The sequence below is a fragment of the Esox lucius genome, chromosome 11 (genome assembly GCF_011004845.1).
Source record: "Esox lucius isolate fEsoLuc1 chromosome 11, fEsoLuc1.pri, whole genome shotgun sequence".
Classification (NCBI taxonomy): domain Eukaryota; kingdom Metazoa; phylum Chordata; class Actinopteri; order Esociformes; family Esocidae; genus Esox; species Esox lucius.
The window spans coordinates 48,788,268-48,814,549 of NC_047579.1; the positions used below are offsets into that span (position 1 = coordinate 48,788,268).

The following is a 26,282-nucleotide window of genomic DNA, read 5'->3' on the forward strand; positions in this document are numbered from 1 at the left end:
CAGCCAGGCTTTTGCTTAAACTTTAATGGATATGTATATTAATGTTCCTATATGATTAAGTGAGTCAGGTTATACATCCTGAATCGAAGATTATGTATAGGAATGTAACTCTCCGAGGACAACAGGAGAGTAATAAATAATGTTTAAATATGTCCAGCTGAGTATTGTGGGTCCTAGAATTTTGGGTTAAGTATTCACAGTTGTTGTTTTTTATTTATGCATAATCTGTATCTGTAAGGATGTATTGTTTTATGAATGTCAATATGCTCAGTATGATGGAAGGTGAGGTAATTTTTCAGAATCAATGTCCCCAATAAGAGCTACAATGCAATTATTACAGTTAACTGCGTTCAGTTCTTTTGTTGTCACCGAGCTGACTAAAACCCCCCTTTTAATGGATCAACAATCCATATGTAGGGCTATACAATAAAATATAAATATGCCCCACGATCTGAAAACTGCATCCACTGTAATTTCATATTTTGTCAAAATAATGAATTAATATAACATTACTACCTAGCATTTTCTGTTACAAATATTCTACAAGTTTATTCATTTTAAGCAAGATTTTCAAAGCGGGTCTTTTATTTTGAATGCTAAAAGCAATTTGTGCCGTTGTGGGAAATCGTTATTGTGTCTAACTTGACATGAAGGTATCCTAGCATACCCAAAATCTCTTGGAGAGCTACAGAGGAATAACGGAGCGTTCCCCTGATAATGTTATTTTTAAATGTTATTGGTTGAATTCAGTGAAACTATATGAGATTGACAAATAGTATAGATTAACGATTTTATTTTGTTGCCTTAGGAGTTTGCCAGCTAGCAAGTCGCTAGTCTAGTGTCAGTGTACGTAGACTACAGTTACATTATGCTGCTAACGTTAGCTACCTAGTTCAAACGAAATATATGGTTTAGCTAGATTTGTCGCTCGCTTGCGTTATATTGCATTCATTTGAAATCTAATATTATTAAAATTTTTATTCCACAATTAAATTTACGTCTTAAGAAGAATTTATGCACGGATTCAAACAGCCGCAGTGTGTGAACAAATCAAACAACCACATCAGAGGTAAGCGACCGCTATCGCTGTGTTTTTGTGTTTTGATTGAACAAAACACACAAACGTTTTCAATCAAACGATGAATGTAGCGTTCGTTTGCTCCCACGGCTTTAAGCTTTGCTCCTGTTTTCACGTTGTTGTACAATGAACAATTTTCATGATGTTATCCTGGACCTACCCCCACCTCATAACCATTTTAGTGGCCCTCCTGATGGAGGAAGATGTAGTTATTGTGTAAATAATGTAATTTTCTATTAGTCTACCCATTTTCTGTCTTATTTGCACATTTTGTTTCAGTTTTTTAATACACAAACACATCGTGTCTACATTCAGCTCACAATGGTTAATTGTTATATAAAGTGCCATATGACTGTGGATCATGTTCAGGCAATATGTGTTTGGTAAAGAAACACTTCGGTTTTAAACTCCTGCATTTCACTACACTGATCCTGACTTATGTTCGGCATAGTTTAATTTATGTAAGGGGTGTGAAATGGGATTGTCAATTAGCGGCTAAAGGCATTTCAATCGATTACATCACTCGCTCTTGAGACCTTGAAGTAGTTGTTTCCATTTCTCCTTCAAGGCCAATGGCTTTTGTGGGAAGATGGTAAAGATGATTTTTCGGTGTCATTGTGTTCATGGGTTCGAGCCCTGCGTGGGGCCGTCTGAGCTAAACTCTTACATAATCTTAATGGTGTTTGACTAGGAATTAGATAGAAAACAACAAAATCAGCACGGCACATGCTCTGAATACCCAGTTGGTATTCATCCATAAGGTTAGTTCGCTAGACTAACTACTACTAATCTAAAAAAAATCTGACATGTTAGTGACTGACAAAGCAGGAGAACAGCTGGTATACAACCACATTGCAAAGTTGCACTGGTGTATTCTACTAATAGTACTTTAAATATGCATGAAAGGGACATGGTCTATGTTATACTTCTGGATTATACACTCACCTAAAGGATTATTAGGAACACCATACTAATACTGTGTTTGACCCCCTTTCGCCTTCAGAACTGCCTTAATTCTACATGAAATTGATTCAACAAGGTGCTGAAAGCATTCTTTAGAAATGTTGGCCCATATTGATAGGATAGCATCTTGCAGTTGATGGAGATTTGTGGGATGCACATCCAGGGCACGAAGCTCCCGTTCCACCACATCCCAAAGATGCTCTATTGGGTTGAGATCTGGTGACTGTGGGGGCCATTTCAGTACAGTGAACTCATTGTCATGTTCAAGAAACCAATTTGAAATGATTCAAGCTTTGTGACATGGTGCATTATCTTGCTGGAAGTAGCCATCAGAGGATGGGTACATGGTGGTCATAAAGGGATGGACATGATCAGACACAATGCTCAGGTAGGCCGTGGCATTTAAACGATACCCAATTGGCACTAAGGGGCCTAGAGTGTGCCAAGAAAACATCCCCCACACCATCACACCACCACCACCAGCCTGCACAGTGTTAACAAGGCATGATGGATCCATGTTCTCATTCTGTTTATGCCAAATTCTGACTCTACCATCTGAATGTCTCAACAGAAATCGAGACTCATCAGACCAGGCAACATTCTTCCAGTCTTCAACTGTCCAATTTTGGTGAGCTCGTGCAAATTGTAGCCTCTTTTTCCTATTTGTAGTGGAGATGAGTGGTACCCGGTGGGGTCTTCTGCTGTTGTAGCCCATCCGCCTCAAGGTTGTGCGTGTTGTGGCTTCACAAATGCTTTGCTGCATACCTCGGTTGTAACGAGTGGTTATTTCAGTCAAAGTTGCTCTTCTATCAGCTTGAATCAGTCGGCCCATTCTCCTCTGACCTCTAGCATCAACAAGGCATTTTCGCCCACAGGACTGCTGCATACTGGATGTTTTTCCCTTTTCACACCATTCTTTGTAAACCCTAGAAATGGTTGTGTGTGAAAATCCCAGTAACTGAGGAGATTGTGAAATACTCAGACCGGCCCGTCTGGCACCAACAACCATGCCACACTAAAAATTGCTTAAATCACCTTTCTTTCCCATTCGGACATTCAGTTTGGAGTTCAGGAGATTGTCTTGACCAGGACCACACCCCTAAATGCATTGAAGCAACTGCCATGTGATTGGTTGATTAGATAATTGCATTAAGGAGAAATTGAACAGGGGTTCCTAATAATCCTTTAGGTGAGTGTATGTTTTGCAGTATTTCATACGTTTTATTGTCAGGGAGAAATGGCACAGACGGCCAGTCGGCCGAGCCGGAGCTTGAACTGATACATCAGATTCTGACTCCTATCCATAGGCAATATTATCACATTTGTGAAAACTGTCATTTCAAATATATATTTTATAATTTGTATCCTTCATCTGATGTTTTTTGACCTTTGCTTTATTGCTTTGTTGGAGACCGACTTTGGCATGATAGGAAAGATAGTTAACTGAAATAGAATCAAACCCATACTACAGCAGTATATGTGCATCATAGGAAGGGACTCAACAAGTTCGTAGTCTCCAAAACAAGGAGACAAGTGGAGCAATAGTAAGCAGAGACATGACTGGACTCCCCCAAAACATTTTTGGTTGGTGCCCCCTAATCTGGCCTGCCCCTGATGACTTTAATTCATTGTATAGTCTACATCAGGGCTTATCAAATCTGGTCTTGGAGGGCCAAATCGTATGTGTTATATACTTCTTTTTCTCTACCTGGTTGTTAATTGCACACACCTGTTGCCCCGGGTCTGAATAACTCCATGATTTATGAGGGGAATGAAAAATGGTAGTGTTTTATCCCTCCAGGCTCCGGGATTGGAGTTGAATAGCCCTAGCTTACAAGGAGAGGAAAACCAGCTGAAATGTGGGTCTTGTTTCTTTTACTAAAAGACATCAGATGTCCAGAACCTTATATTGCAACAGCTCATCGAATTTGGGTCAAAGTACAATAGATGTTTTGAAATCCCCTCACAAGTGAATTTAGCTTGACTGGACAGGGTCCCCTGTCATGTTTCTATGGAATGTATTTTTAAGTTATTTTTGTCAGATGCTCATACTCAGAGAGAATTAGTGAGTGCATGCATTGTTGGACCTGTTTCATCCTGGCCCCTCATGGGAGTACAACCCATGACCCCTGGTGGTTTATGCACCATGATCCATCAGCTGAGCCTCAAGGGACCTTATAAGCACCTCGCAAATTCAACTGAAAAGTAGTGTAATTAAATAACCTGTCAAACTTATATTCTGTGCTACTGAAACATTCCCTTTATCATTAATATGTCCATGAACATGGATTACCATTTTTCCTTATCAATCATATTAATGACTGTGTTATATGTTAAAAATCCCCACCCAAAAAAGACCACTAAGAAACAGGCATTGCAAAATAATAGAAAAAATGATGTACTTCCTTAAAGATGCTTATGCCAGCATTCTCATTTGCTGTTTTGGAACATTTGTGTACAGTGCATATAAAAAGTCTACTTTTTCCACCTTTAATGTGACCTATAAAGTGAACAATTCAATTGAAAAACAAACGGAAATCTTTGAGGGGGAAAAATTAAACGTGGCAATATTTGACGTGGCAATATTTGCCCATTCTTCTTTGCAAAAGCACTCAAAATCTGTCAGATTGCGAGGACATTTCCTGTGCACAGCCCACTTCAGATCAACCCACAGATGTTCAATTGGATTCAGGTCTGGACTCTGGCTGGGCCGTTCCAAAACGTTAATCTTCTTCTGGTGAAGCCATGCTTTTGTGAATTTGGATGCAGGCTTTGGGTTGTTGGTGTGCTGAAACATTCTCTTCATCTTCAGCTTTCTAACGGATGCCTGAAGGTTTTGTACCAAAATTGCCTGGTATTTGGAAATGTTCATAATTCCCTCCACCCTGACTAAGGCCCTGGTTCCAGCTGAAGAAAAACAGCCCCAAAGCATGATGCTGCCACCACCATGCTTCACTGCGGGTATGGTGTTCTTTGGGTGATGTGAAGTGTTGTTTTTTCGCCAAACATACCTTTTGGAATTATGGCCAAAATCTTCAACCTTGGTTTCATCAGACCATAACATTTTCCCACATGCTTTTGGGAGACTTGATGTTTGTTTTTGCAAACTTCAGCCAGGTTTGGATATTTTTCTTTGTAAGAAAAGGCTTCTGTCTTGCCACCCTTCCCCATAGCCCATTCATATAAAGAATACGGGAGATTGTAGTCACATGTAGCACACAGCCAGTACTTGCCAGTAATTTCTGCAGTTCCTTTAATGTTGCTGTAGGCCTCTTGGAATCCTCCCTGACCAGTTTTATTCTCGTCCTTTCTACAGGGACGTCCAGTTCTTGGTAATGTCTCTGTTGTGCCATATTTTCTCCATTTGATGATGACTGTCTTCACTGTGTTCCATGGTATATCTATTGCTTTGGATATTATTTTGTACCCTTCTCCTGACTGATATCTTTCAACAATGAGATCCCTCTGATGCTTTGGAAGCTCTCTGCAGACCATGGCTTTTGCTCTGAGATGCAACTAAGAAAATGTCAAGAAAATCCTACTAGAACAGCAGAACTTTATTTGTGATTAATCAGAGTCACTTTAAATGATGGCAGGTGTTTAATTAATTATATTTAACATGAGTTTGAATGTGATTGGTTAATTCTGAACACAGCCACATCCCCAGTTATAAGAGGGCACACTTATGCAACCAGGTTATTGTAAGGTTTTTATTTTTCATTCATCCCCCTCGAAGATTTCATTTTTTTTCAATGTAATTGTTCACTTTATAGGTTACATTAAAAGTGGAAAAAGTTCTGACATGGTTTATCTTTGTCTCATTCTTTTACATCACAAAAACCTGGAATTTTAACAGGGGTGTGTAGACTTTTTACCTCCACTGTACATTCACCTAATATGGGATCGCTTTGAAAATTTATTTGTAAAGCCCACGTTGATCTATAATTGCTTTCTCTATTACAGTGTCAGTATTCTTTCTTAACCTTATGATATCTGTAGCATCCAAAATGGGTGTAGATGTGATATATTGAGATTATATAGTACAACCCTGTTTCCCAAAAAGTTGTGACGCTGCATAAAATGCAAATAAAAACAGAATGCAATGATATGCAAATCATTTATCCCTATATTTAATTGAAAAAAGTACAAAGACAACAGTTTGGGGTCTCCTTTGTTGTATTTTTCATTTCATTATGCGCCAACATTTTTAAATCAGTGACAGGTCTGGACTGCAGGCAGGCCAGTTTAGCACATGGACTATTTTACTAAGGAGCCATGCTGTTGTAATACGTGCAGAATGTGGATTAGCATTGTCTTGCTGAAATAAGCAAGGCCTTCCCTGAAAATGATGTAGTCTGGATGACAGTATATGTTGCTTCAAAGCCTGTATATCTTGTTTAGCACTAATGCACCCCCATACCATCACAGATGCTGGCTTTTGAACTGTGTGCTGATAACAAGCTGGATGGTCCCTCTCCTCTTTAGTCGGGAGGACGCGACACCCATGATTCCTAAAATAATTTCACATTTTGATTAGTCAGACAACAGGACAGTTTTCCACTTTGCCTCAGTCTATCTATATGTGCTCGGGCCCAGAGAAGGCGGTGGTGGTTCTGGATTTTATTTAGATATAGTTTCTTCTTTGCATGGTGGAGTTTTAACTTGCAACGTCATACTGTGTTCACAGACAGTGGTTTTTGAATGTGTTCCTGAGCCTATGCAATCGTGTCTGATTTTAATGCGTGTCTGATTTTTTCCGGATTCTCTGAATCTTTTAATGATATTATATACCGTAGATGATATCTCCAGAATCTTTGCAATTTTACGTGGAGAGAACATAATTCTTAAATTGTTGCACTATTTCCCTGTGCAGTCGTTCACAGAGTGGTGAATCCCTCCCTATCTTTACTTCTGAAAGACACATCCTCTCTGGGATTCTCTTTTTATACCCAGTCATGTTGCAGACCTTTTGCCAGTTGACCTTATTAGTTGTGAGATGTTCCACCAGGTATAATATTTTTCATTACACAACTTTTCCAGTCTTTTGTTGCCCATGTACCAGTTTTTTTTTATCGAGTTGCTGATGTCAAATTCAAAATGGGCATTTTCTTTTTCAAGAAACAATAGCATTTTTCAGTATCAACATTTGATATGTTGTCTGTATTATGTCTGTTGAATATAGGGCTTGAATGTAATGCTCATCAATGCATTCTGTTTTGTCTTCAAATTTTACACAGCATCCCAACTTTTTGGGAAACGGGTTTGTATAATGTCTAGATTGATGCTTGCACATTCAGAATTTTTTTTTTTCTAGTTTTGGTAGGCATTCTTTAATCATATGTTTAAGCTTATATTATTTTAGATAATATGTGCAGAAATGCACTTGCCATGTATGGCAATACTATTACAAAGCTAAAAAGTGTTTAATAACAATACGGGAACAGTCAGTTATTTTAGTTTTTTCCTGCAAAGTGTACTGATTTCATCCATTGTCCAGAAAAGTGGATTGCTTGTATCGGCAGATGTTTAATGTATTTCAATATTTAAATGTTTTAACATGCAAACACACCTTGTCTACATTCAGCTCATAAATGTTAATTGTGATATAAAGTGTAACAAATAGCATGCCTGTGAATCATGTTCAGGTAACCTGTAATTTAGGATGATACACCTGCTTACCTTAAAACAAAACCAAAGAAAAAACATTACAAATGACAAGAAATCTGTTTAAAAAAGTAGCAGAATTTCTCAAAAATGACAATAGTTAGAAATGCATACTGTAAATGTTGGTCATTATGCAATACAGTACACATCGGCCATCAAACAATGTAGATTACACGTTGTCCATTCTGTGAGACATCAAAGTTATTATTTTCCATAACATTGGTATCACCCCTATAAGACTTTATCTTTCAGGCCTGTACTGAATTGGCCTAGACAGGTGTTGATACTAACTAATGCCGGATATCCTGGGGCAGGTAAACTGAGCAGTTGGGGTGGCGACATGTACTTCGAGCGACATGTACTGCGAGTGAAATTTTGTGGACCCTATATTGCAGTCAGCATGAATACTCACTAGGCTTTGCTGATCTTGAACTAATCATTTCTTTAGGAAAGAGTGTGTCATACAGACCGATTGAGCAATAGGGGCAGTCACTTTGCTGGAGTCAATAGTATTGATCATGGGGCCCCTTAATGGCACAGTGGTAAAATCACTGCCTAAAATCTACTGTGTTGTTGGGAGACCAAGGTTTGAATCGCATTGGCAAAGGAGTGCCACAGAGGGTGGGACAATTGGTTAGCCCCATCCAAATTTGGGGGCTTAGTAATCGAATATGGTCGACTTGTCTGGTGGCGCTGTAGCAACTCAAAGTGTGCCTGTGAACTCGAAGCAGATCGGGCAGTGGGTCCTTAATGTGCGTCAAAGTTTGATAAGAACCGAAAGGCTCGACCTTTCTGGTTAATGAGAATCTTTCTTGCTTCGCACGTTACATATCTTAACATTGACTGTCCTGATTCGGCAGAGAGCGATGAAGCGGGGCCTTAATCACAAATTGGGTATTATAGAAATGGGGACAAAATGGGGTAAAAAAAAAAAGGATAATGTGCTTAAGATATTTCTGTCATTTAATTAATTGCTATTATTTTAGCTGTATGTCCCCCTGGTGTTAATATGTCTAGTTGATCTTGCAGTCTGCCTTGATTGTCCCTTCAGTGGATGTGAGGGTCAGCGGCCCTGTAGCTGATGCCAGGGTCAATGGCCCTGTAGCTGATGCCAGGGTCAATGGCCCTGTAGCTGATGCCAGGGTCAATGGCCCTGTAGCTGATGCCAGGGTCAATGGCCCTGTAGCTGATGCCAGGGTCAATGGCCCTGTAGCTGATGGCAGGGTCAATGGCCCTGTAGCTGATGCGAGGGTCAATGGCCCTGTAGCTGATGTGAGGGTCAGCGGCCCTGTAGCTGATGCCAGGGTCAATGGCCCTGTAGCTGATGCCAGGGTCAATGGCCCTGTAGCTGATGCCAGGGTCAATGGCCCTGTAGCTGATGCTAGGGTCAATGGCCCTGTAGCTGATGCTAGGGTCAATGGCCCTGTAGCTGATGCCAGGGTCAATGGCCCTGTAGCTGATGCCAGGGTCAATGGCCCTGTAGCTGATGCCAGGGTCAATGGCCCTGTAGCTGATGTGAGGGTCAGCGGCCCTGTAGCTGATGCCAGGGTCAATGGCCCTGTAGCTGATGCCAGGGTCAATGGCCCTGTAGCTGATGCCAGGGTCAATGGCCCTGTAGCTGATGCTAGGGTCAATGGCCCTGTAGCTGATGCTAGGGTCAATGGCCCTGTAGCTGATGCCAGGGTCAATGGCCCTGTAGCTGATGCCAGGGTCAATGGCCCTGTAGCTGATGCCAGGGTCAATGGCCCTGTAGCTGATGCCAGGGTCAATGGCCCTGTAGCTGATGCTAGGGTCAATGGCCCTGTAGCTGATGTGAGGGTCAATGGCCCTGTAGCTGATGCCAGGGTCAATGGCCCTGTAGCTGATGTGAGGGTCAATGGCCCTGTAGCTGATGTGAGGGGGTCAATGGCCCTGTAGCTGATGCCAGGGTCAATGGCACTGTAGCTGATGCCAGGGTCAATGGCCCTGTAGCTGATGCCAGGGTCAATGGCCCTGTAGCTGATGCCAGGGTCAATGGCCCTGTAGCTGATGCCAGGGTCAATGGCCCTGTAGCTGATGGTAGGGTCAATGGCCCTGTAGCTGATGGTAGGGTCAATGGCCCTGTAGCTGATGCCAGGGTCAATGGCCCTGTAGCTGATGCCAGGGTCAATGGCCCTGTAGCTGATGTGAGGGTCAGCGGCCCTGTAGCTGATGTGAGGGTCAATGGCCCTGTAGCTGATGTGAGGGTCAATGGCCCTGTAGCTGATGTGAGGGTCAATGGCCCTGTAGCTGATGCCAGGGTCAATGGCCCTGTAGCTGATGCCAGGGTCAATGGCCCTGTAGCTGATGCCAGGGTCAATGGCCCTGTAGCTGATGCCAGGGTCAATGGCCCTGTAGCTGATGCCAGGGTCAATGGCCCTGTAGCTGATGCCAGGGTCAATGGCCCTGTAGCTGATGCCAGGGTCAATGGCCCTGTAGCTGATGCCAGGGTCAATGGCCCTGTAGCTGATGCCAGGGTCAATGGCCCTGTAGCTGATGCCAGGGTCAATGGCCCTGTAGCTGATGCCAGGGTCAATGGCCCTGTAGCTGATGCCAGGGTCAATGGCCCTGTAGCTGATGCCAGGGTCAATGGCCCTGTAGCTGATGTGAAAAGCTGTCCTAGAACTCTGTAGACATGTATGTGCATGTTTCTGTGGACATTCTATGCTTCCCACGCTCCCCAAACCAAGAGGAGAGTAGAAGGAGAATTTGGGTCAGCAGTCCATGTCTCGCCAATTCCCTCTGTCTCCTCATCACCCTTTCTTCCACGCTCCTTCTGCTCCCCTTTCTTCTCCCATCTCCAAATCTTATTCAGATTTTTTTGTGTTCACTTGAAATGTTGGTTAGTATTGACTTGTTCAGTTGAAACCGTTTCTACGTACCGTATTTCTGTTAATGCACTCGTCCAGAATATCCAGAAACCCACACACCCACCAAATGCCCCCGTTGTCTCCCTCCACTCTAGATGATGGCGGAGCTGTGGAGACGTGGCATGCCCCTGTCAGATCGTATGGAGAATCACTCACCTGCAGATATGGCCCCTGGGTCCCCAACCACATTAGCCCCATCTAGTACAAATGCCTCCTGGGGGCCCGAGGTCCCCCTGGTGACCCCAGAGGAACCCTACTTTCTCATGACCTCCACTGCTCAGACGGTGTCTGGGTTCTTTGTCTGGACAGCACTGCTGATCACCTGCCACCAGGTAAGACTGAAGTGTCACCCACTTTCTCTCACTCTGATCCGTTCACTCTCAGTCACTCACACTCTCTTTTTCACTCCTCACTAACACATACGTTTTTTTTTTTTTATCCTTGTGGGGGCCATAAAACGATTACTTATTTCCTCTAACACTAAACTTAAGGCTAAAGTCAAAAAAACTTGCCTTCATCATTTCATCCAAATGTAGACAGATGGCAGTGTGGTCATAAGCTAGCGATGTCAGTCAAAATGAGCTAGCGTGCTAACTTTAGCTAACTCAATTTTGTTGGCTACCCAAGCAATGTTAGCTAGCTAGCTAATGTTATGCCACATCTAAAAATTGGTGAAAGGGAAATGACAAAGGGTTTAGCTAGTTATTATTGACCTTTTTTTAGAGATGGCATTGTCTTTTCAAACCTCAGTTATTCACGTCACACCAAATCATCAGCGCTAGGGATGTGCATTAGGAATACAATAACTAGAATGCCCAGTTAGACTTCTCATCAAACAGTGCACTATTCATCCAACGAAGAGACCTGTTTGCTTGCTTGCCAACGGATTATGCTAAAAATCTATGCATGACCAAAAATGTCTTTGATAAGCGTGACAGACAACTAGCACATTCATAAGGGGGGGGGGGGGGTCTCTTCTCGGTGAAGGCCATTACCTAGCTAGTTCAGATTTGTAATTTGCAGATAAAGTATTTAGAAAGTAGGGCACATGTCTTCTGCTTCGTAAGTCCCTAGGAGTGGACACACCACCAGTTCTTCCCAGAATCCTGCCTCCATTTGGAACTTTGCCTTGCAGTATTATCATTATGCATTACTCAGAACATTACTAACCATCCTCAAGTAGGTGTTCCAGGCTTATATGGTTATTTAGGTCTACATGAAAATAAACAAATGTTGATTTCTCTAGTGTTATTATCCATTCGTTGTGCATCAGGCCCTTTAATTTTGCGTCTAACAACAGTGGAAAATGTAGGTCTGTCTTTGGTGTGCATTTCATCACAGTATTTACAGTAATATATTTTTTTTTAAAGATATACCTACTCAAAGATGCATATTCCAGGTAAGCCATCTTGGCAGTTTTAGGGAAGTATTTTTGTCAACTCCCTATATGGTTTTAGTTGAACTAGCTACAGATAGACAAACTCACACACCAGACAGACAGACAGGGCCAATATTGCTGAAAATTACATGCCATATGCAGTGTTTGACGTTTAAGCCTACAGGCCAACATGGTAAACTGGAGTGGGATACTGTAAATGTTGCATTGATTTGATCGTGGCTGGTACAGTAGCTTGCGGTGACTGACACTAGTGAGATTTGTTTTGCATTTGCATTAGAAAACATGTAAACATTGCATGTGCTTTAGATTTGTTTGATGAGCTACTTGTACGTAGACTGTGACCTACCGGCAGGTCACTATGCCAGGGTCTCCAGCAGGTGCGTGATCATAAGGGTGGTCTCGTTCCTACCGTAGTTTTCCCAGCATGCACAACTCAACTCACAGGTACACACTGCAAGCAAATCAAAGCACTTGTTCAGATATCTTCTATTTTAGTCATGTGTCCGGCAGTAGATCACTCTGACCTGCTGTTTGTTTTCCGACTTACTGATGGTGAATGATTCCACTCTGCTGTTTATTGATGCTAACACAAAGGTCTAAAGATGAGCGGTAGCTCTGACAACAGGTGCTCCCAGCTCTGCAGTGATGTCAGAGAGGGGCAGCTGTTGCCCAGCAACAATGCTGGGTGCAGGGCTCTGTGTGCCCTGGTGTTTGTTGTTTTCCTGAAGGTGTGTGTGCGACCCAGGCCAGGAAAGGTGATACAGTAGGTGGAGCTTTGTGTGAGTGGAAAACAGGTGACTAGGGGACAGATAAAGCAGACAAAAGGTACTGATGACAAAGGACCTAATTTCAACACAAAGTCACTCTTCACACATACAGACCAGGATCTGGGTGGGACGTCAGAGTTAGACAAAACCCCAGAGTCTATGAAAAACAAACTTTAGATGAGGCACTGGTTTTACCTAACAGATTTAAGGTAGCTCACGTGGACTCACACAGTTATTTACATTATTTTCTCCATTGTCCATTTTAAAGTCACTTAATATTTTTAAATGTCTCCCTCACATTTAATCCCTCACATTAAATTGATTAAATTGTTTCATCTTCTCTTTAATGTTCTCTGTCTTTCCCTGACTCTGTTCACGTCTGCATTCATTCACGCTACAGATTTACATGCACCTGCGCTACTACAGCTCCCCCAACGAGCAGAGGCACATCGTTCGCATCCTCTTCATCGTGCCCATCTATGCCTTCGACTCGTGGCTCAGCCTCCTCTTCTTCACCAACGAGGAGTACTACGTCTATTTTGACACAGTTCGTGACTGCTATGAAGGTGAGGGCCTGAGCTTCCCGTTCTGTCAGTGCAGTGAATGTGACTGTGGATTAAGCTGCGCTGTGCTTTCACAGTTGAGCATGGCCCATGCAACTCCAGGGCGGTGTATTGTATTCCCATGGGGTGGTGTATGAAATGTATGAACAAATTGCTCTAGGTTGACGTTTGCCGAAGAACTTCAATGGCTTCCATTGTTTGCGATGCACAGTTTCTCCTGTTATTCTGTATTGTATAATAAAATAAATATAATGAGGATGTTCCATAGAAATGGAGTTGGTGAAAATTGTTTGTGGACATTCTAGAAGTGCTCAGAACATTACCTTTTTGATCTGAATGCAAACATTTTCAAGAGATAAAGTTCCTCAAATTGGTGTATGTGGTGGGGAAAATCCATACGCTCTTACCTCAACCTGGCACATTTCAATCTGACTCCTGTTTAGGTTTCTTCAAAGGTCCCTGCCTTTCTAGGCATCTCTATCTGGTTGTTTGGTTAAAAGCTGACTTAATGCATTAAGTCCACCTCTTTCTCAACTTGAAAACTGAAAAATGTAATCGTTTTAGTGGTCCATCGATTAAGTTGATAAAATACTACCCCTCGCCGAATACTGGTAGGATCCAGGGAAGGGGCATGCTAACTCTGCCGACACTCATTCAGTATTTGTATATGTCATTTTCACTGGATTTTTGGGGGCGACGGATGCTGAAGAGCTTAATGAGGAACAGCTCTTCGTGGCCTGGGGGGGGTCCAGCGGGCATGAACTGCAGTTACAGTTAGGGCCACACAATTTGTCTCCGCAATATTCGGTTCACCGAGACATTTGAATGCGATGCATGTCATGAGAGCCGACAGGTACGCGCCCTTCCGTCCGTGGTCGGTTTTCCACGCGGGTGTTTCCATCAAAACTTAGGTGGTGCTGGCTTGTTTTTATTCACAGAAAACAAAAAGGCATCCTTTTTTGGGGTTTTGGAAGTGTTTTATCCCCTTAATGTGGCCACATGGAAGACCTTTACTGTGCTACTAGGATAAATACAAGCACAAATTACCATTAGACATCTGCAGTTAATATTTCAAGTTAAGCTGTTTTTTTTATCTCCTTTGTGAGACTTGGTCTTTATGTTTCTTGGCACATTCTGCTGATTCTCGGGCGCATTGTCCTGGTGAAAGAGGCTAATGCCATCAGGGGATACCATTGCCATGAAGGGGCACATGTCATATTGACATTCACTTGAATGCCTGGACCCAGGTTTTCCCTGTAGAATATTGCCCAAGAGCATCACAATCCCTCCACCAGTTTGTCATCCTCCCACAGTGCATCCTGGTGCTGTCACTGCCCCAGGTAAACGGCGCACATGTACACCACCATTCTCGTGATGTAAAAGAAAACGTGACTCATCGGGCCATACGACCTTCTTCCACTGCTCCATGGTCCAGTTCTGCTGCTGGGGTCATCATGGGCACTCTGACTGGTCTGTGGCTACGCACCCCCATACGCAGCAGGGTGTTATTCACTGTGTGTTGTAACACAACCATAAAACTGTAGTCTATAGGGACATTCAAATGTAATACAAATGATATTGTGTGTCCAGCTGCTAGCAACTTAGCTTGTTAATGGTAGTTTAAAACAGAGGATGTTAGAGGCTGTACAGGAATTGAGACGGCCCACTCAAAGACACACCCCCAGGGCCACTCTGCTTATTGCCCCCTGTTCCTGCGCTGGGTGCCCTAGGACTCCACGATAGTTATTGCTATGATCTAATCACACACTCTCTTCACTCACACACACAGCGCAGTACATTCACAACACTCTCTTCACACACACACACAGCGCAGTACATTCACAACACTCTCTTCACTCACACACACAGCGCAGTACATTCACAACACTCTCTTCACACACACACAGCGCAGTACATTCACAACACTCTCATCACTCACACACACACACAGCGCAGTACATTCACAACACTCTCTTCACACACTCACACAGCTCAGTACATTCACACACTCTCTTCACACACACACACAGCGCAGTACATTCACAACACACTCTTCACACACACACACAGCGCAGTACATTCACAACACACTCTTCACACACACACACAGCGCAGTACATTCACAACACTCTCTTCACACACTCACACAGCGCAGTACATTCACAACACTCTCTTCACACACTCACACAGCGCAGTACATTCACAACACTCTCTTCACACACACACACATCGCAGTACATTCACAACACTCTCATCACTCACACACACACACAGCGCAGTACATTCACAACACTCTCTTCACACACACACACACACACACACAGCGCAGTACATTCACAACACTCTCTTCACTCACACACACACAGCGCAGTACATTCACAACACTCTCTTCACACACACACACAGCGCAGTACATTCACAACACTCTCTTCACACACACACACACACACAGCGCAGTACATTCACAACACTCTCTTCACTCACACACACACAGCGCAGTACATTCACAACACTCTCTTCACACACACATAGCGCAGTACATTCACAACACTCTCTTCACTCACACACACACACAGCGCAGTACATTTCTACATGCCTCTTTGCACATACACAAACGCAAGTAGTCAGTCCCTTAATGTGCGCAAATACAATGTTCAAGGAATGCAAATTACAGTGGGAGGAGTCATATATGGCTGGTGTCCCATGCTGAAGAAGAGACAGGACAGGAGGAAGAGCAGTAACGCTTCAGGTTTGAGTCGTCCTGTAGCTGCTTCACCACCCTCAAATTAGCCTGGACTGAACACCTGAGACAGCAGCTGAAACCACATTCCTCCCCGTCAATGACACCAATTACAGTACTCAGAGCCACAGGAGAGTCAGACAGAGAGAGAGAGAGAGAGAAAAGACAAGTCCTCTAGCTCCTTCTGCCTGACAAACTGGAAGTAATTCAGTCTGACTAGTGAGTCTTTTCTCTGTCTACCTTCTGTCTGTCCCACCACAATACTGGGTTCATTTGAACCAATAACTTTGTAGAAAAAGGTGGTCCTTGGCATTAGACTAGACACTTACTAGGAGTTGAAACATGTTTGATGATGCAAGCAAAAATAAATATAATTGGGGCTTAGGGGTAAGGTTTAGGTTCAAACTTTCAGTTGGGGTTTCTGTTAGAGGTTTAGGCATTAGGGGTTTGGATCAGGCATTTGGGCAAGGTTAAGTTTGGTCATAAACATTATTATTGAGATTAAGGTTAGATTAAAATTGGAGCCATTTTGATCTAAGCGAGAATATATGGCTTAGCCATGGGCCATTACCAACAATGCCTGCCCACGTGGACAAGAGGGACACCCCAGCCTTGGAGGGAGTCACAAGGCCGTCCCTTATGGTGTATCTCTACAGCAATCTCTAAAGTGTGAACTGATCAAGATCAAGGGGTTGAAATGGTTCGGCTGCCATGGAAACGAATGTAGCGGTCATCTCTGAAAATGACTGTGACGTTGTATCACAGCCGCTGAGTGCGAGGAAGCCTGCCAAAGACCAAATTATTAGCATTCCCGGCTTCTCACAGGTGATTTTTATACAGATCTAGTAGTTTTCATCCATACAAAAACAACCTGTAGCTATGGTTGGGTAATCCTTGGCAAGATGGAGTTACAGCCTGTCAAGGAGGACAGTGGTGTCTGTATCAACTATTTGAATGGTAGTGAATGGTATGTATACCTTTTCGAAGGACATTGATAAGATCATTGCACACTCTGGTGTTGTGCTTCTTTAGAGTCCGATTCTGGCATTGATATCATAGAGCCATTTGAGAGTCCAGACACATTAGTTTATAAGAAATCTCTTCTCTATCCAGAGAATTTACATTTAAAATTCAGTCCCCCCCCCCCCCCCAACTAATTGTCATATGCCTTATTCTAGTTTTGTTGTCTTTGCATTGCTTTACTTCATTTTTCGTTGTTTCACTAGGTACGTTGACTTACTGCACATTGTCATGTCGAGCAATGGCCTAGACAGTCATTACAGGGGTAATGGAGGCTTGGACGATGGAGGTGATTAGGGAGTAATGTTGGTATGAGGACCACGGGACAGTTGCCCCCGACACCGAGGTTAACACGCCAACTCTTTTGATCAGTGTCACGGGATCTTTTTGGACCATTGAGTGTAAGGACGGCACTTCACCATTTTTGTATCTGTCTGAAGCTCTTGCTCCCAAATAACCCAGAGGCCAACAGACAGTCGTCATCTTTGTCAGCGAATGCGTTCTTCAGTCCGTAGAGGTTACAATGCCTGTATCTAATGTCTCATTCTTAGCCAGTGAATGGTGTACTGCTGGACTGTAGAATTAGTTACTCATCTTTAACTCTACAATATAGCCTTATATCGGACCATACACATACACTACAACTTCTGATTCTCTCTTATTGTACATGTGTCATTCCATTCATGTGTATTGTGCATGAAGTCCATTCTTGGTGAGATGCCATAAGAGGTTTGTCCTGAGAACTGACCATGAATGTAACACCACTGCTCACAAATACGTGTTTTACATGCGTATATTTGGCCACAAAAGTTCAATAGTAATATCAAAATCTGAAAATGTATCGGTGGCCATTTTTGATTTTGTTTAACAATTAAGTTGTGGTCAAACCCTGGACAGTTTTTTTGTTATCTTTGTAATGTGCCATATTGTCAATGGATATTGGTCTAGTCTGTCCAACCTTCTTAACACACTCTGACACTGCGTGTTTGTGTTCCTCTGCAGCCTTTGTCATCTACAACTTCCTCAGCCTGTGCTATGAATACCTTGGAGGGGAGAGTGCCATCATGGCTGAGATCAGAGGAAAGCCCATTGAGTTAGTTCCTACCTCTTCTCTAAACTTTCCCCCTTTCCCTGTCCTCTCTATCTCTTATGAAACCTTTTTGAATGAGAAATAAAATCTGGTAATTTCATTCTAACTTCCAACATACCGACTCACAAACGGCTTGTTTCACGTGTAGACAGACTACTAACAGTGCATGTTTCACGTGTAGAAAGACTACTTAACAGTGCATGTTTCACGTGTAGACAGACTACTAACAGTGCATGTTTCACGTGTAGACAGACTACTAACAGTGCATGTTTCACGTGTAGACAGACTACTAACAGTGCATGTTTCACGTGTAGACAGACTACTAACAGTGCATGTTTCACGTGTAGAAAGACTACTTAACAGTGCATGTTTCACGTGTAGACAGACTACTAACAGTGCATGTTTCACGTGTAGACAGACTACTAACAGTGCATGTTTCACGTGTAGACAGACTACTAACAGTGCATGTTTCACGTGTAGACAGACTACTAACAGTGCATGTTTCACGTGTAGACAGACTACTAACAGTGCATGTTTCACGTGTAGACAGACTACTAACAGTGCATGTTTCACGTGTAGACAGACTACTAACAGTGCATGTTTCACGTGTAGACAGACTACTAACAGTGCATGTTTCACGTGTAGACAGACTACTAACAGTGCATGTTTCACGTGTAGACAGACTACTAACAGTGCATGTTTCACGTGTAGACAGACTACTAACAGTGCATGTTTCACGTGTAGACAGACTACTAACAGTTTGTCTCCTGTCTCCTCTCCAGGTCCAGCTGTGTGTATGGCACATGTTGTCTCTGGGGCAGGACTTACTCTATTGGGTTCCTCAGGTTCTGTAAACAGGTATGGAGCAAGGTTCTCATGCACATCTTAACAGGCCCCAACTCTTAAGTTGTTCTCCTGGAGCATGAGCTTTAAAAACGGCTAGACTTTAGCGTTTTGAATTAGGCCTACATACCTCCTATCATTTCTGTATGCTGTGTTTCTATAGCTTTGTGCGTAAAGCTTTCTCTTTTCTCTCCCTCTACCAGGCCACTCTACAGTTCTGTGTGGTGAAGCCTCTCATGGCAATGATCACTGTCATCTTGCAGGCTTTTGGGAAGCACAGAGATGGAGACTTTAAGTACGTAGAGCCTTAAGACACTGTTATTCATTCTACTTTATGATATCCTCATATGGTCACTGACATTATTTCATTGCCAAACCCATGGGACAATTAATTCCACCAGGCCGGAGGTCTTCCATGAATAATTAACTGAGCATTTCCCACCCTGGTCACAGCATCTCCCACTTCAAAGGTCACAGAGGGTTAATGTTTGTCTAGAATATTTATAGTAGTCTGTATTTCTTTTGTTGTCAGTTTTTGTACTCAAATCTGATTGAATGTCACATTTCACCAAAACATCCTAGTAGTTATCGAGTGTCCAATAGTTACATTGATACCGATATGATATAAATGATGTCATGTCAGACCTTTAGTATACAGTCTGACATACCACAGCTTTTAGCCGGTCAACATCCAGGACCCAGGATACCCTGCTTAAAACAGGATTCAGATGACACGGCATTGACAAGACTGCTGCTACAGCGCTGTGTGTGTCTTGACACTGTTGTGATACGCGTCTGCCCGTCTCTCCCCAGTGTGGCCAGTGGATACCTGTATGTGACCATCATCTATAACTTCTCTGTCAGTCTGTCTCTGTACGCACTCTTCCTCTTCTACTTCGCCACTCGCCAGCTGCTGGTCCCCTACAGCCCCATGCTGAAGTTCCTCATGGTCAAATCTGTAATCTTCCTCTCCTTCTGGCAGGGTGAGAGGACCCCCCCCCCCCCCCCCCCCCCCCCCACACACACACACGCGCATACACACACACTCACAATAATATGATAATGCCCCCCAAGTTGCTGACCTTGAGCCATTGAAGGTGCTCTGACTCTTGTCACCCTGGCTGTGTTTTCAGGCATGCTGCTGGCCATCTTGGAGAAGTGTGGGGCCATCCCCAAAATCAACTCGCCGCAGGTGTCTGTGGGAGAGGGCACTGTCGCTGCTGGTTACCAGAACTTTATCATCTGCATTGAGATGTTCTTTGCTGCTGTGGCCCTGCGCCACGCCTTCACCTACAAGGTCTACATGGACAAGAGGCTGGATTTGTATGGTAAGACAAATAAAAACACTGTGTTGACACTGACACTGTCCATGCTTTGGAAGAATAAAAAAAAACACCATGTTGCATTCTGAAAGCAGTAATTCCCCTAAACGTACTCTGAACATTTCTGAATGTTCTCTGAACACATTGCGCCTTCAAAATAGCTTGTGAAGTTTCAGAATTGTTTGTGTTTGAGAAAAATATGGACATTCTTTTCTTGAAAACGACATTAACAATGTTATGTTTCCAGATTTGTGTTTGGTGAGGATTGTCCATGGTGTCTCAATTCTTTTCTTTCTCTTCCTCTTGGCTTAATTCACCTTGCTCAATGTTACCGTACGCTACTGTTTATTCTCTCCTTTTTTTATTGTTCAATATTTATCTTTGTATATATTTTGTGTCCTCTCTTTCCACCACTCTCCCTGTCATTGTGCTGCTCTGTAAGGGTCGTTCCCTATCTATGGACAGTACGGTAGGTCTACTTACTAGCTCAGCTGTGTTTGGCCTCACGCTGACATTATATGTGTGATTTGCTCATATTTTATAATTCCTTGGCTTGCATGATGTTTCAATGTTGTTTTTATTTATTTGTGGTCACCTTCAGTGTTTTCTGCATTTATTGTACAGTATCGGCTGCTTTTATCCAGGTATAATTTCATAGTGTGTTTGAGGTCTGTAGTCTGTTAGGTGCTCCTCTGCTTGTTGGCATCTTTTGGTTCAGTAGCTTTCTGTGATCCATCTTGTTTGCTCATGTCGTTCAGGTTATTTTATTCCACTCTTCCTTACGTTATTGTGATTCACAAAGGTTCTCCTCCTCCCCCCCCCCCCCCCCAGGTCGCTGCGCCCCCATGAAAAGCATCTCAAGCAGCCTGAAAGAAACCATGAACCCTGGGGACATGGTGCAGGATGCCATCCACAATTTCTCCCCAGCCTACCAGCAGTACACTCAGCAATCCACACTGGATCAGCATGGGGGGCCTCCCATGTCCCGCAGTCACAGCAACCTCAGCGCCCGTGACAACGAGAAGACCATGCTCCTCAGCTCCGACGATGAGTTCTGAAACCCTACGCACCAACTGGTGGTACTTCTGGGGAATGCCTCAACGGACTCTACTGTCGTGCCAAATCAACAGGCTTGAGTGCTTTGGCTGATCCACTTCAGATATAGTTCCCATATACCGATACAGGTCTCTAGTGACAATACAGGCTAGCAACCAATTACGTATATTAGGCGTCAATCGCACAGGCAGCTCAGTTTGGATCCGTTTCCACACTAACTGCTTTTTTTGACCAATCACGTCAAATCTTTTTCTGAGGTGATCGGATTGGTCCAAAGAAACAATTGGTTAAAAAGAAAAGCGTAATAATAATCATCTGAATTGGGCTGCTTGTGTTGATGCGGCTGTAGAAGGGTTATTTCCCCATAACACTGCCAATACACAAACTGAAATACACACAGGTGCGTTGGCCTCTCCACGACCCCTTCGGTCGGTGCGTTAACACTACAAAGGCCTGCCGCACCAGAAAAACATACACTCACAAACGTGCGTGCCATGAAAATATTGTCTGACATGTTCAGTTTCTCCATTTTTTTTTTTTTTATCAGACATCCATTCTCCTTCCCCCCCACCTCCTCCTGCTAGCTTTGCCTCACACTGAAATGTGCCCAGATAGGAAGAGATTCTGCTTGGCCAGTTTAATCCTTTCACACTAAAGACTTGGATTTCCAAGATCACCCCTCAGTTACCGGACCATATCCTAATATACGTGGTTATTAAAGTTACTGTATTTTCATGTATAATTAATGGGTAGCACACTTGGCATTTTACCGTGTCTAATAGGAAAGACTTAAGATTTGAGGGAGGTTTTTATGCGTCTGTGTTTGAGTGTGTTGGTCGGTATGAAACGGAAGGTACAATGAGGATAACATGAAAGCTCGGTTTCAGGGGTTATTCGTGGATGTCTCCCAGAATGTTATTAGGGTTGTTGTTGTTGACATACTGAGGGAGCAGCTGTGGACAGACGTTTGGTTTGGGTGTGGGGGGGGCGACAGACATCGCCTTGCAGATTAAAGAGGTACAGCCTTCTCAGAGGAGCCGATCCGGCTGCAGAAAACCAGATTATAACCCTGCAATTCGGGCATTACCAGCACTTTGGCTGCCAGATCAGTGTAGTGAAAAGGGCTACGTACTGTACTTTGTACAGATGTTCCCACCCACTGAGGATACTCGAGGCTTCGAAGGCACTCACGGATGAAATGTACACACAGTGTGTAAAATAGCTAAACTGAACTGTAAGATGTATTGGCACATGTTGTCAGGATTTGGGGCATATTATAGATGCCAAGATTGTGCAGGCATAACTAATAGAGGGTGTACATTTTTTTCAAAAGGGAATTTACTTATCATCGGCACCTACTAATTTTGACCAAAGTGTCGTGTTTACTCTAAACACACAAAGGGACTCCTGAACACTTAATTTACTGTTTTGTGTGCATAGTATCAGTTAAATCCTCAGGAAGCCTTCGGAGGATTGACCGTTAGAGGGGGTCCGTGTATCATTTCAGCTGTTCTACAATTGCTTTGGGTGACACAGTGGAGATGGCGTAAAAGCAAGGGTATATGGACCAAGTAAAGGTTTGCCCCGTGTCAATTTCCAAAACAGCCTATGGGAAGAGTCTGATAGGCTTGCCAACATATTCAATTTGAACTAAAACTAATTCTGCCTATCTCCGGCATTAGTTTACCTCAGTTATGACTGGATATACCTGCTTTCTTTATTTCTAGCTACTTTCTGCCTTTGGGTTCATATGCTGCTGCTCAGTGTCACAGCAAACTCTTAATTGCTTTTTCTTTTGAGAAGTATTTTTGCTGGACAGATTGCATTATACTCGTGTTAACTCCTCTCACTGCACTGCAATTGCCAAAGCAGCAGTTTTACATTGTAAGTAAATGGTAAAAATACCCTTATTTAAGTGAATTTTGTTGTCTACAGCAGTGGTTGTCAACTGGTTTTTGCCCCAGGACCCAACTGAAACAGGTTGATGCAGTCACAAGCCAATGTTAGAAGTTTAAATATTCAAACAGCAGCTGCAACCCGAATTCAGGTTGCGACCCCTAAAGTTGAGAACCACTGCTCTACAGTAACAAGTTCAATAAATACAACATATTATGCAGGTTTAAGTCTTTGGTAGGGGCTGCACACAGTTCTAATTATTTGGACGTTGCGCCCTATGTTGTATATTTTGGGTATTATGAATATATTATTCCTGATAATACAGGATATTGTATATAAAGTTGAAATAGAGAACATAATATGAATATTGGTTATTATAACAATGGTGTAAAGCTCAGAGAATGCTTAGTTTTGTACTGTCTCCATATTGCTTTATTCATTTATTTGGTTGCAGGACCACCCGATGGGCCCTCAGCCATATATTCTAAAGGCACTGTGCTCCCTAATCACTACGCTCCCTCAGTTGACAGATCCTATGCTCCCTAATCACTATGCTCCCTAATCACTATGCTCCCTCAGTTGACAGATCCTATGCTCCCTAATCACTATGCTCCCTAATCACTATGCTCCCTCAGTTGACAGGTCCTATGCTCCCTAATCACTATGCTCCCTCAGTTGACAGGTCCTATGCTCCCTAATCACTATGCTCCCTCAGTTGACAGGTCCTATGCTCCCTAATCACTATGCTCCCTCAGTTGACAGGTCCAATGCTCCCTAATCACTATGCTCCCTCAGTTGACAGGTCCTGTGCTCCCTAATCACTATGCTCCCTCAGTTGACAGGTCCAATGCTCCCTAATCACTATGCTCCCTCAGTTGACAGGTCCAATGCTCCCTAATCACTATGCTCCCTCAGTTGACAGGTCCTGTGCTCCCTAATCACTATGCTCCCTCTGTTGCCCAGGTCTTATGCCTCCTCACCCTGTTCTCAGAGCCTTGTGTTCCCTCAGCCCTATTTTTCCTCCATGGTTTCCAACCATTGAACTTGTATGCATGGCTGTCATTTGTTTTAGATTGAAAATAGTTCAAAGGCTGTGACTGTATTATTATGAACCAGGTGCTTTGAGTGCTGATTGGCTTATGGCAGATGTGTGAAATCATCACTTTACTGTTCTAATTGGGTTGGTAACTGGTTTGTGATAACAGTAAGGCGTCTCTTGTGTTTGTGATATATTGCCAATATACCACGGCTTAGCATGGTGTCCAGGCACTCTGTGGTGCGTTGTGACTTAGCTGTGGTATACTGGCCACATACCACAGCCCCTCTTTTTTGTCAATTATTTAAAACAGTAACTCCAGTGCTGTTCCTCTGATATAATGGCTTTTTATTAGGGATCTTTCCAATTCAGATGTTTCAAATTATCTGCTTACATCAGGTTATCTGTTGTAAACTCAAGTGGTTTGGTTCCTGGGACCGTGGGCTCCTAGGAATGTAGGTTGAAAGAAACATTCACATGGTCAGTTTTTATGTTTGTGGTATTATTATGCTTTATACATTATGATGCTGGTTTTGTCTGTGTAGTGTTCAAACAACACAATTAAAGACGGAACAAATGTTGGGACTTTCCTTTTGTCCTGTTGTGTATTAACATGTCGTCTTACCAGTGTGTAAGAACAGCAGGCTTTTCCATTAGGACTGTGTTCTGAAGGCACAGCATAATACTACACTCTATGCACAGAACCCTGACAACGTCTAATGGATTTACTGACGGATTTACTGTGTTTTCCATTTGTTTAAAAAATGTGTGAAATGTGTAATTCATTTAAAAAGGGCACTGTGTAGAATTATGCCTCCAAACGATAACATGAACTGTCATCGTCTTCTCTTACCCAAATAGTATTAGTCTTGGGTGGTTTAGGGTGGGAGGGATTGTACTGCAGGCGTCCAAAGTGAGTAAAACAAGATTACATGTCAAGGCAAAATGGTCAGTAAAATAAAAACAAAATAAGTAATTTAAATGTACAATCTTCAATTTGGTTTTTCTTCTTCAAGGAGGACAAATATGGAGGAATTTTAAGTACTTTATTAAATAAATATATACACCATTAAATAATTAACTAAAAAGGGAAATATAATATAAATGATAAATAAAAGAATGCATATAAAACATGTTTAAATAAACATATTTAATGGTGGATTTCTACATTTAATGGTTTATTTCACAGTTTCATAGTTCACGACTTATTTCATGGTTGCAGTCATTGTGATATCGGTCACTATTCAATCCGTCATTGAATCTGTCACTTTCTCCCATCAAAATTGTAAGTACGGACTACCGAATACTGTTTTTGATTGGTGCATCGACTTCATTCTGTGGCGCGTTAATATGGCTGCACCGGATGAATTGGAGAAGAAAATGCTTTCTATTGCAGATTAAATTGAAAATGCCGAAGATATTACAGTATTTAGAGATAAAATCGAAGAAATCGTTGAATTGATTCAACCGCAATGTCGTATAATGGACGTCAAGATTGTAATATCTTCGGCAGTTTCAATTTCAGAATTTTTTTTCCTCACCAAGTCATTCAGTGAGGCATGTTGATCCCATAGATGGTTGTCGATTCACCAATCAAAAAATGGTATTCGGTAGAGCCCGCCCTTACAACTTTGATGGGTGAAAGTGACAGATACAATGGCGGATTCAATAACGACAGAACACAATGACAGCAGCCGTGAAATAAATACCTATATAGTGAAATATGAAATTGTGAAACAAATCGTTAAATGTAGAAATACACCATTAAATATGTTACATGTTTATAACTCCTTTATCATTTAAATGATATATTTCCCCTTTATATTTAATTATTTAATGGTGTATATATTTATTGAATAAAGTCCCTGAAATTCCATAGTCACACTCTTGACTTCTAAAAGTAAAGCATTATTACAATTAATTTAACCACTAGCCACTTTGTAGAAGGAGTCGTTGG

General features: G+C 42.6%; 1 protein-coding gene across 2 annotated transcripts; it reads left to right on the forward strand.

Annotated features, from left to right (window-relative positions):
- The first annotated feature begins 647 nt into the window (after window positions 1–647).
- LOC105025773 (transmembrane protein 184B) lies at window positions 648–24,914 on the forward strand. Of its 2 annotated transcripts, XM_013136115.4 has the most exons (10): window positions 648–1,069; window positions 10,689–10,925; window positions 13,160–13,325; window positions 18,085–18,175; window positions 18,955–19,030; window positions 19,219–19,310; window positions 19,829–19,998; window positions 20,149–20,343; window positions 20,780–20,806; window positions 21,169–24,914. In XM_013136115.4, the coding sequence occupies exons 2-10, from the start codon at window positions 10,689–10,691 to the stop codon at window positions 21,393–21,395; spliced, it is 1,281 nt and encodes a 426-aa protein (XP_012991569.2). In that variant the 5' UTR covers window positions 648–1,069; the 3' UTR covers window positions 21,396–24,914. The 2 variants fall into 2 exon arrangements, with proteins under 2 accessions (XP_012991569.2, XP_012991570.2); XM_013136116.4 differs by lacking the exon at window positions 20,780–20,806.
- The last annotated feature ends 1,368 nt before the right edge of the window (window positions 24,915–26,282 follow it).

Coding starts and splice junctions, on each gene's coding strand:
- LOC105025773 (XM_013136115.4), top strand. CDS start 10,689: ATGATGGCGGAGCTGTGGAGACGTGGCATGCCCCTGTCAGATCGTATG. Junction 19,031..19,218: donor TCCTCAGGTTCTGTAAACAG/GTATGGAGCAAG, acceptor TCCCTCTACCAG/GCCACTCTACAGTTCTGTGT. Junction 20,344..20,779: donor CAAGAGGCTGGATTTGTATG/GTAAGACAAATA, acceptor CTGCTCTGTAAG/GGTCGTTCCCTATCTATGGA.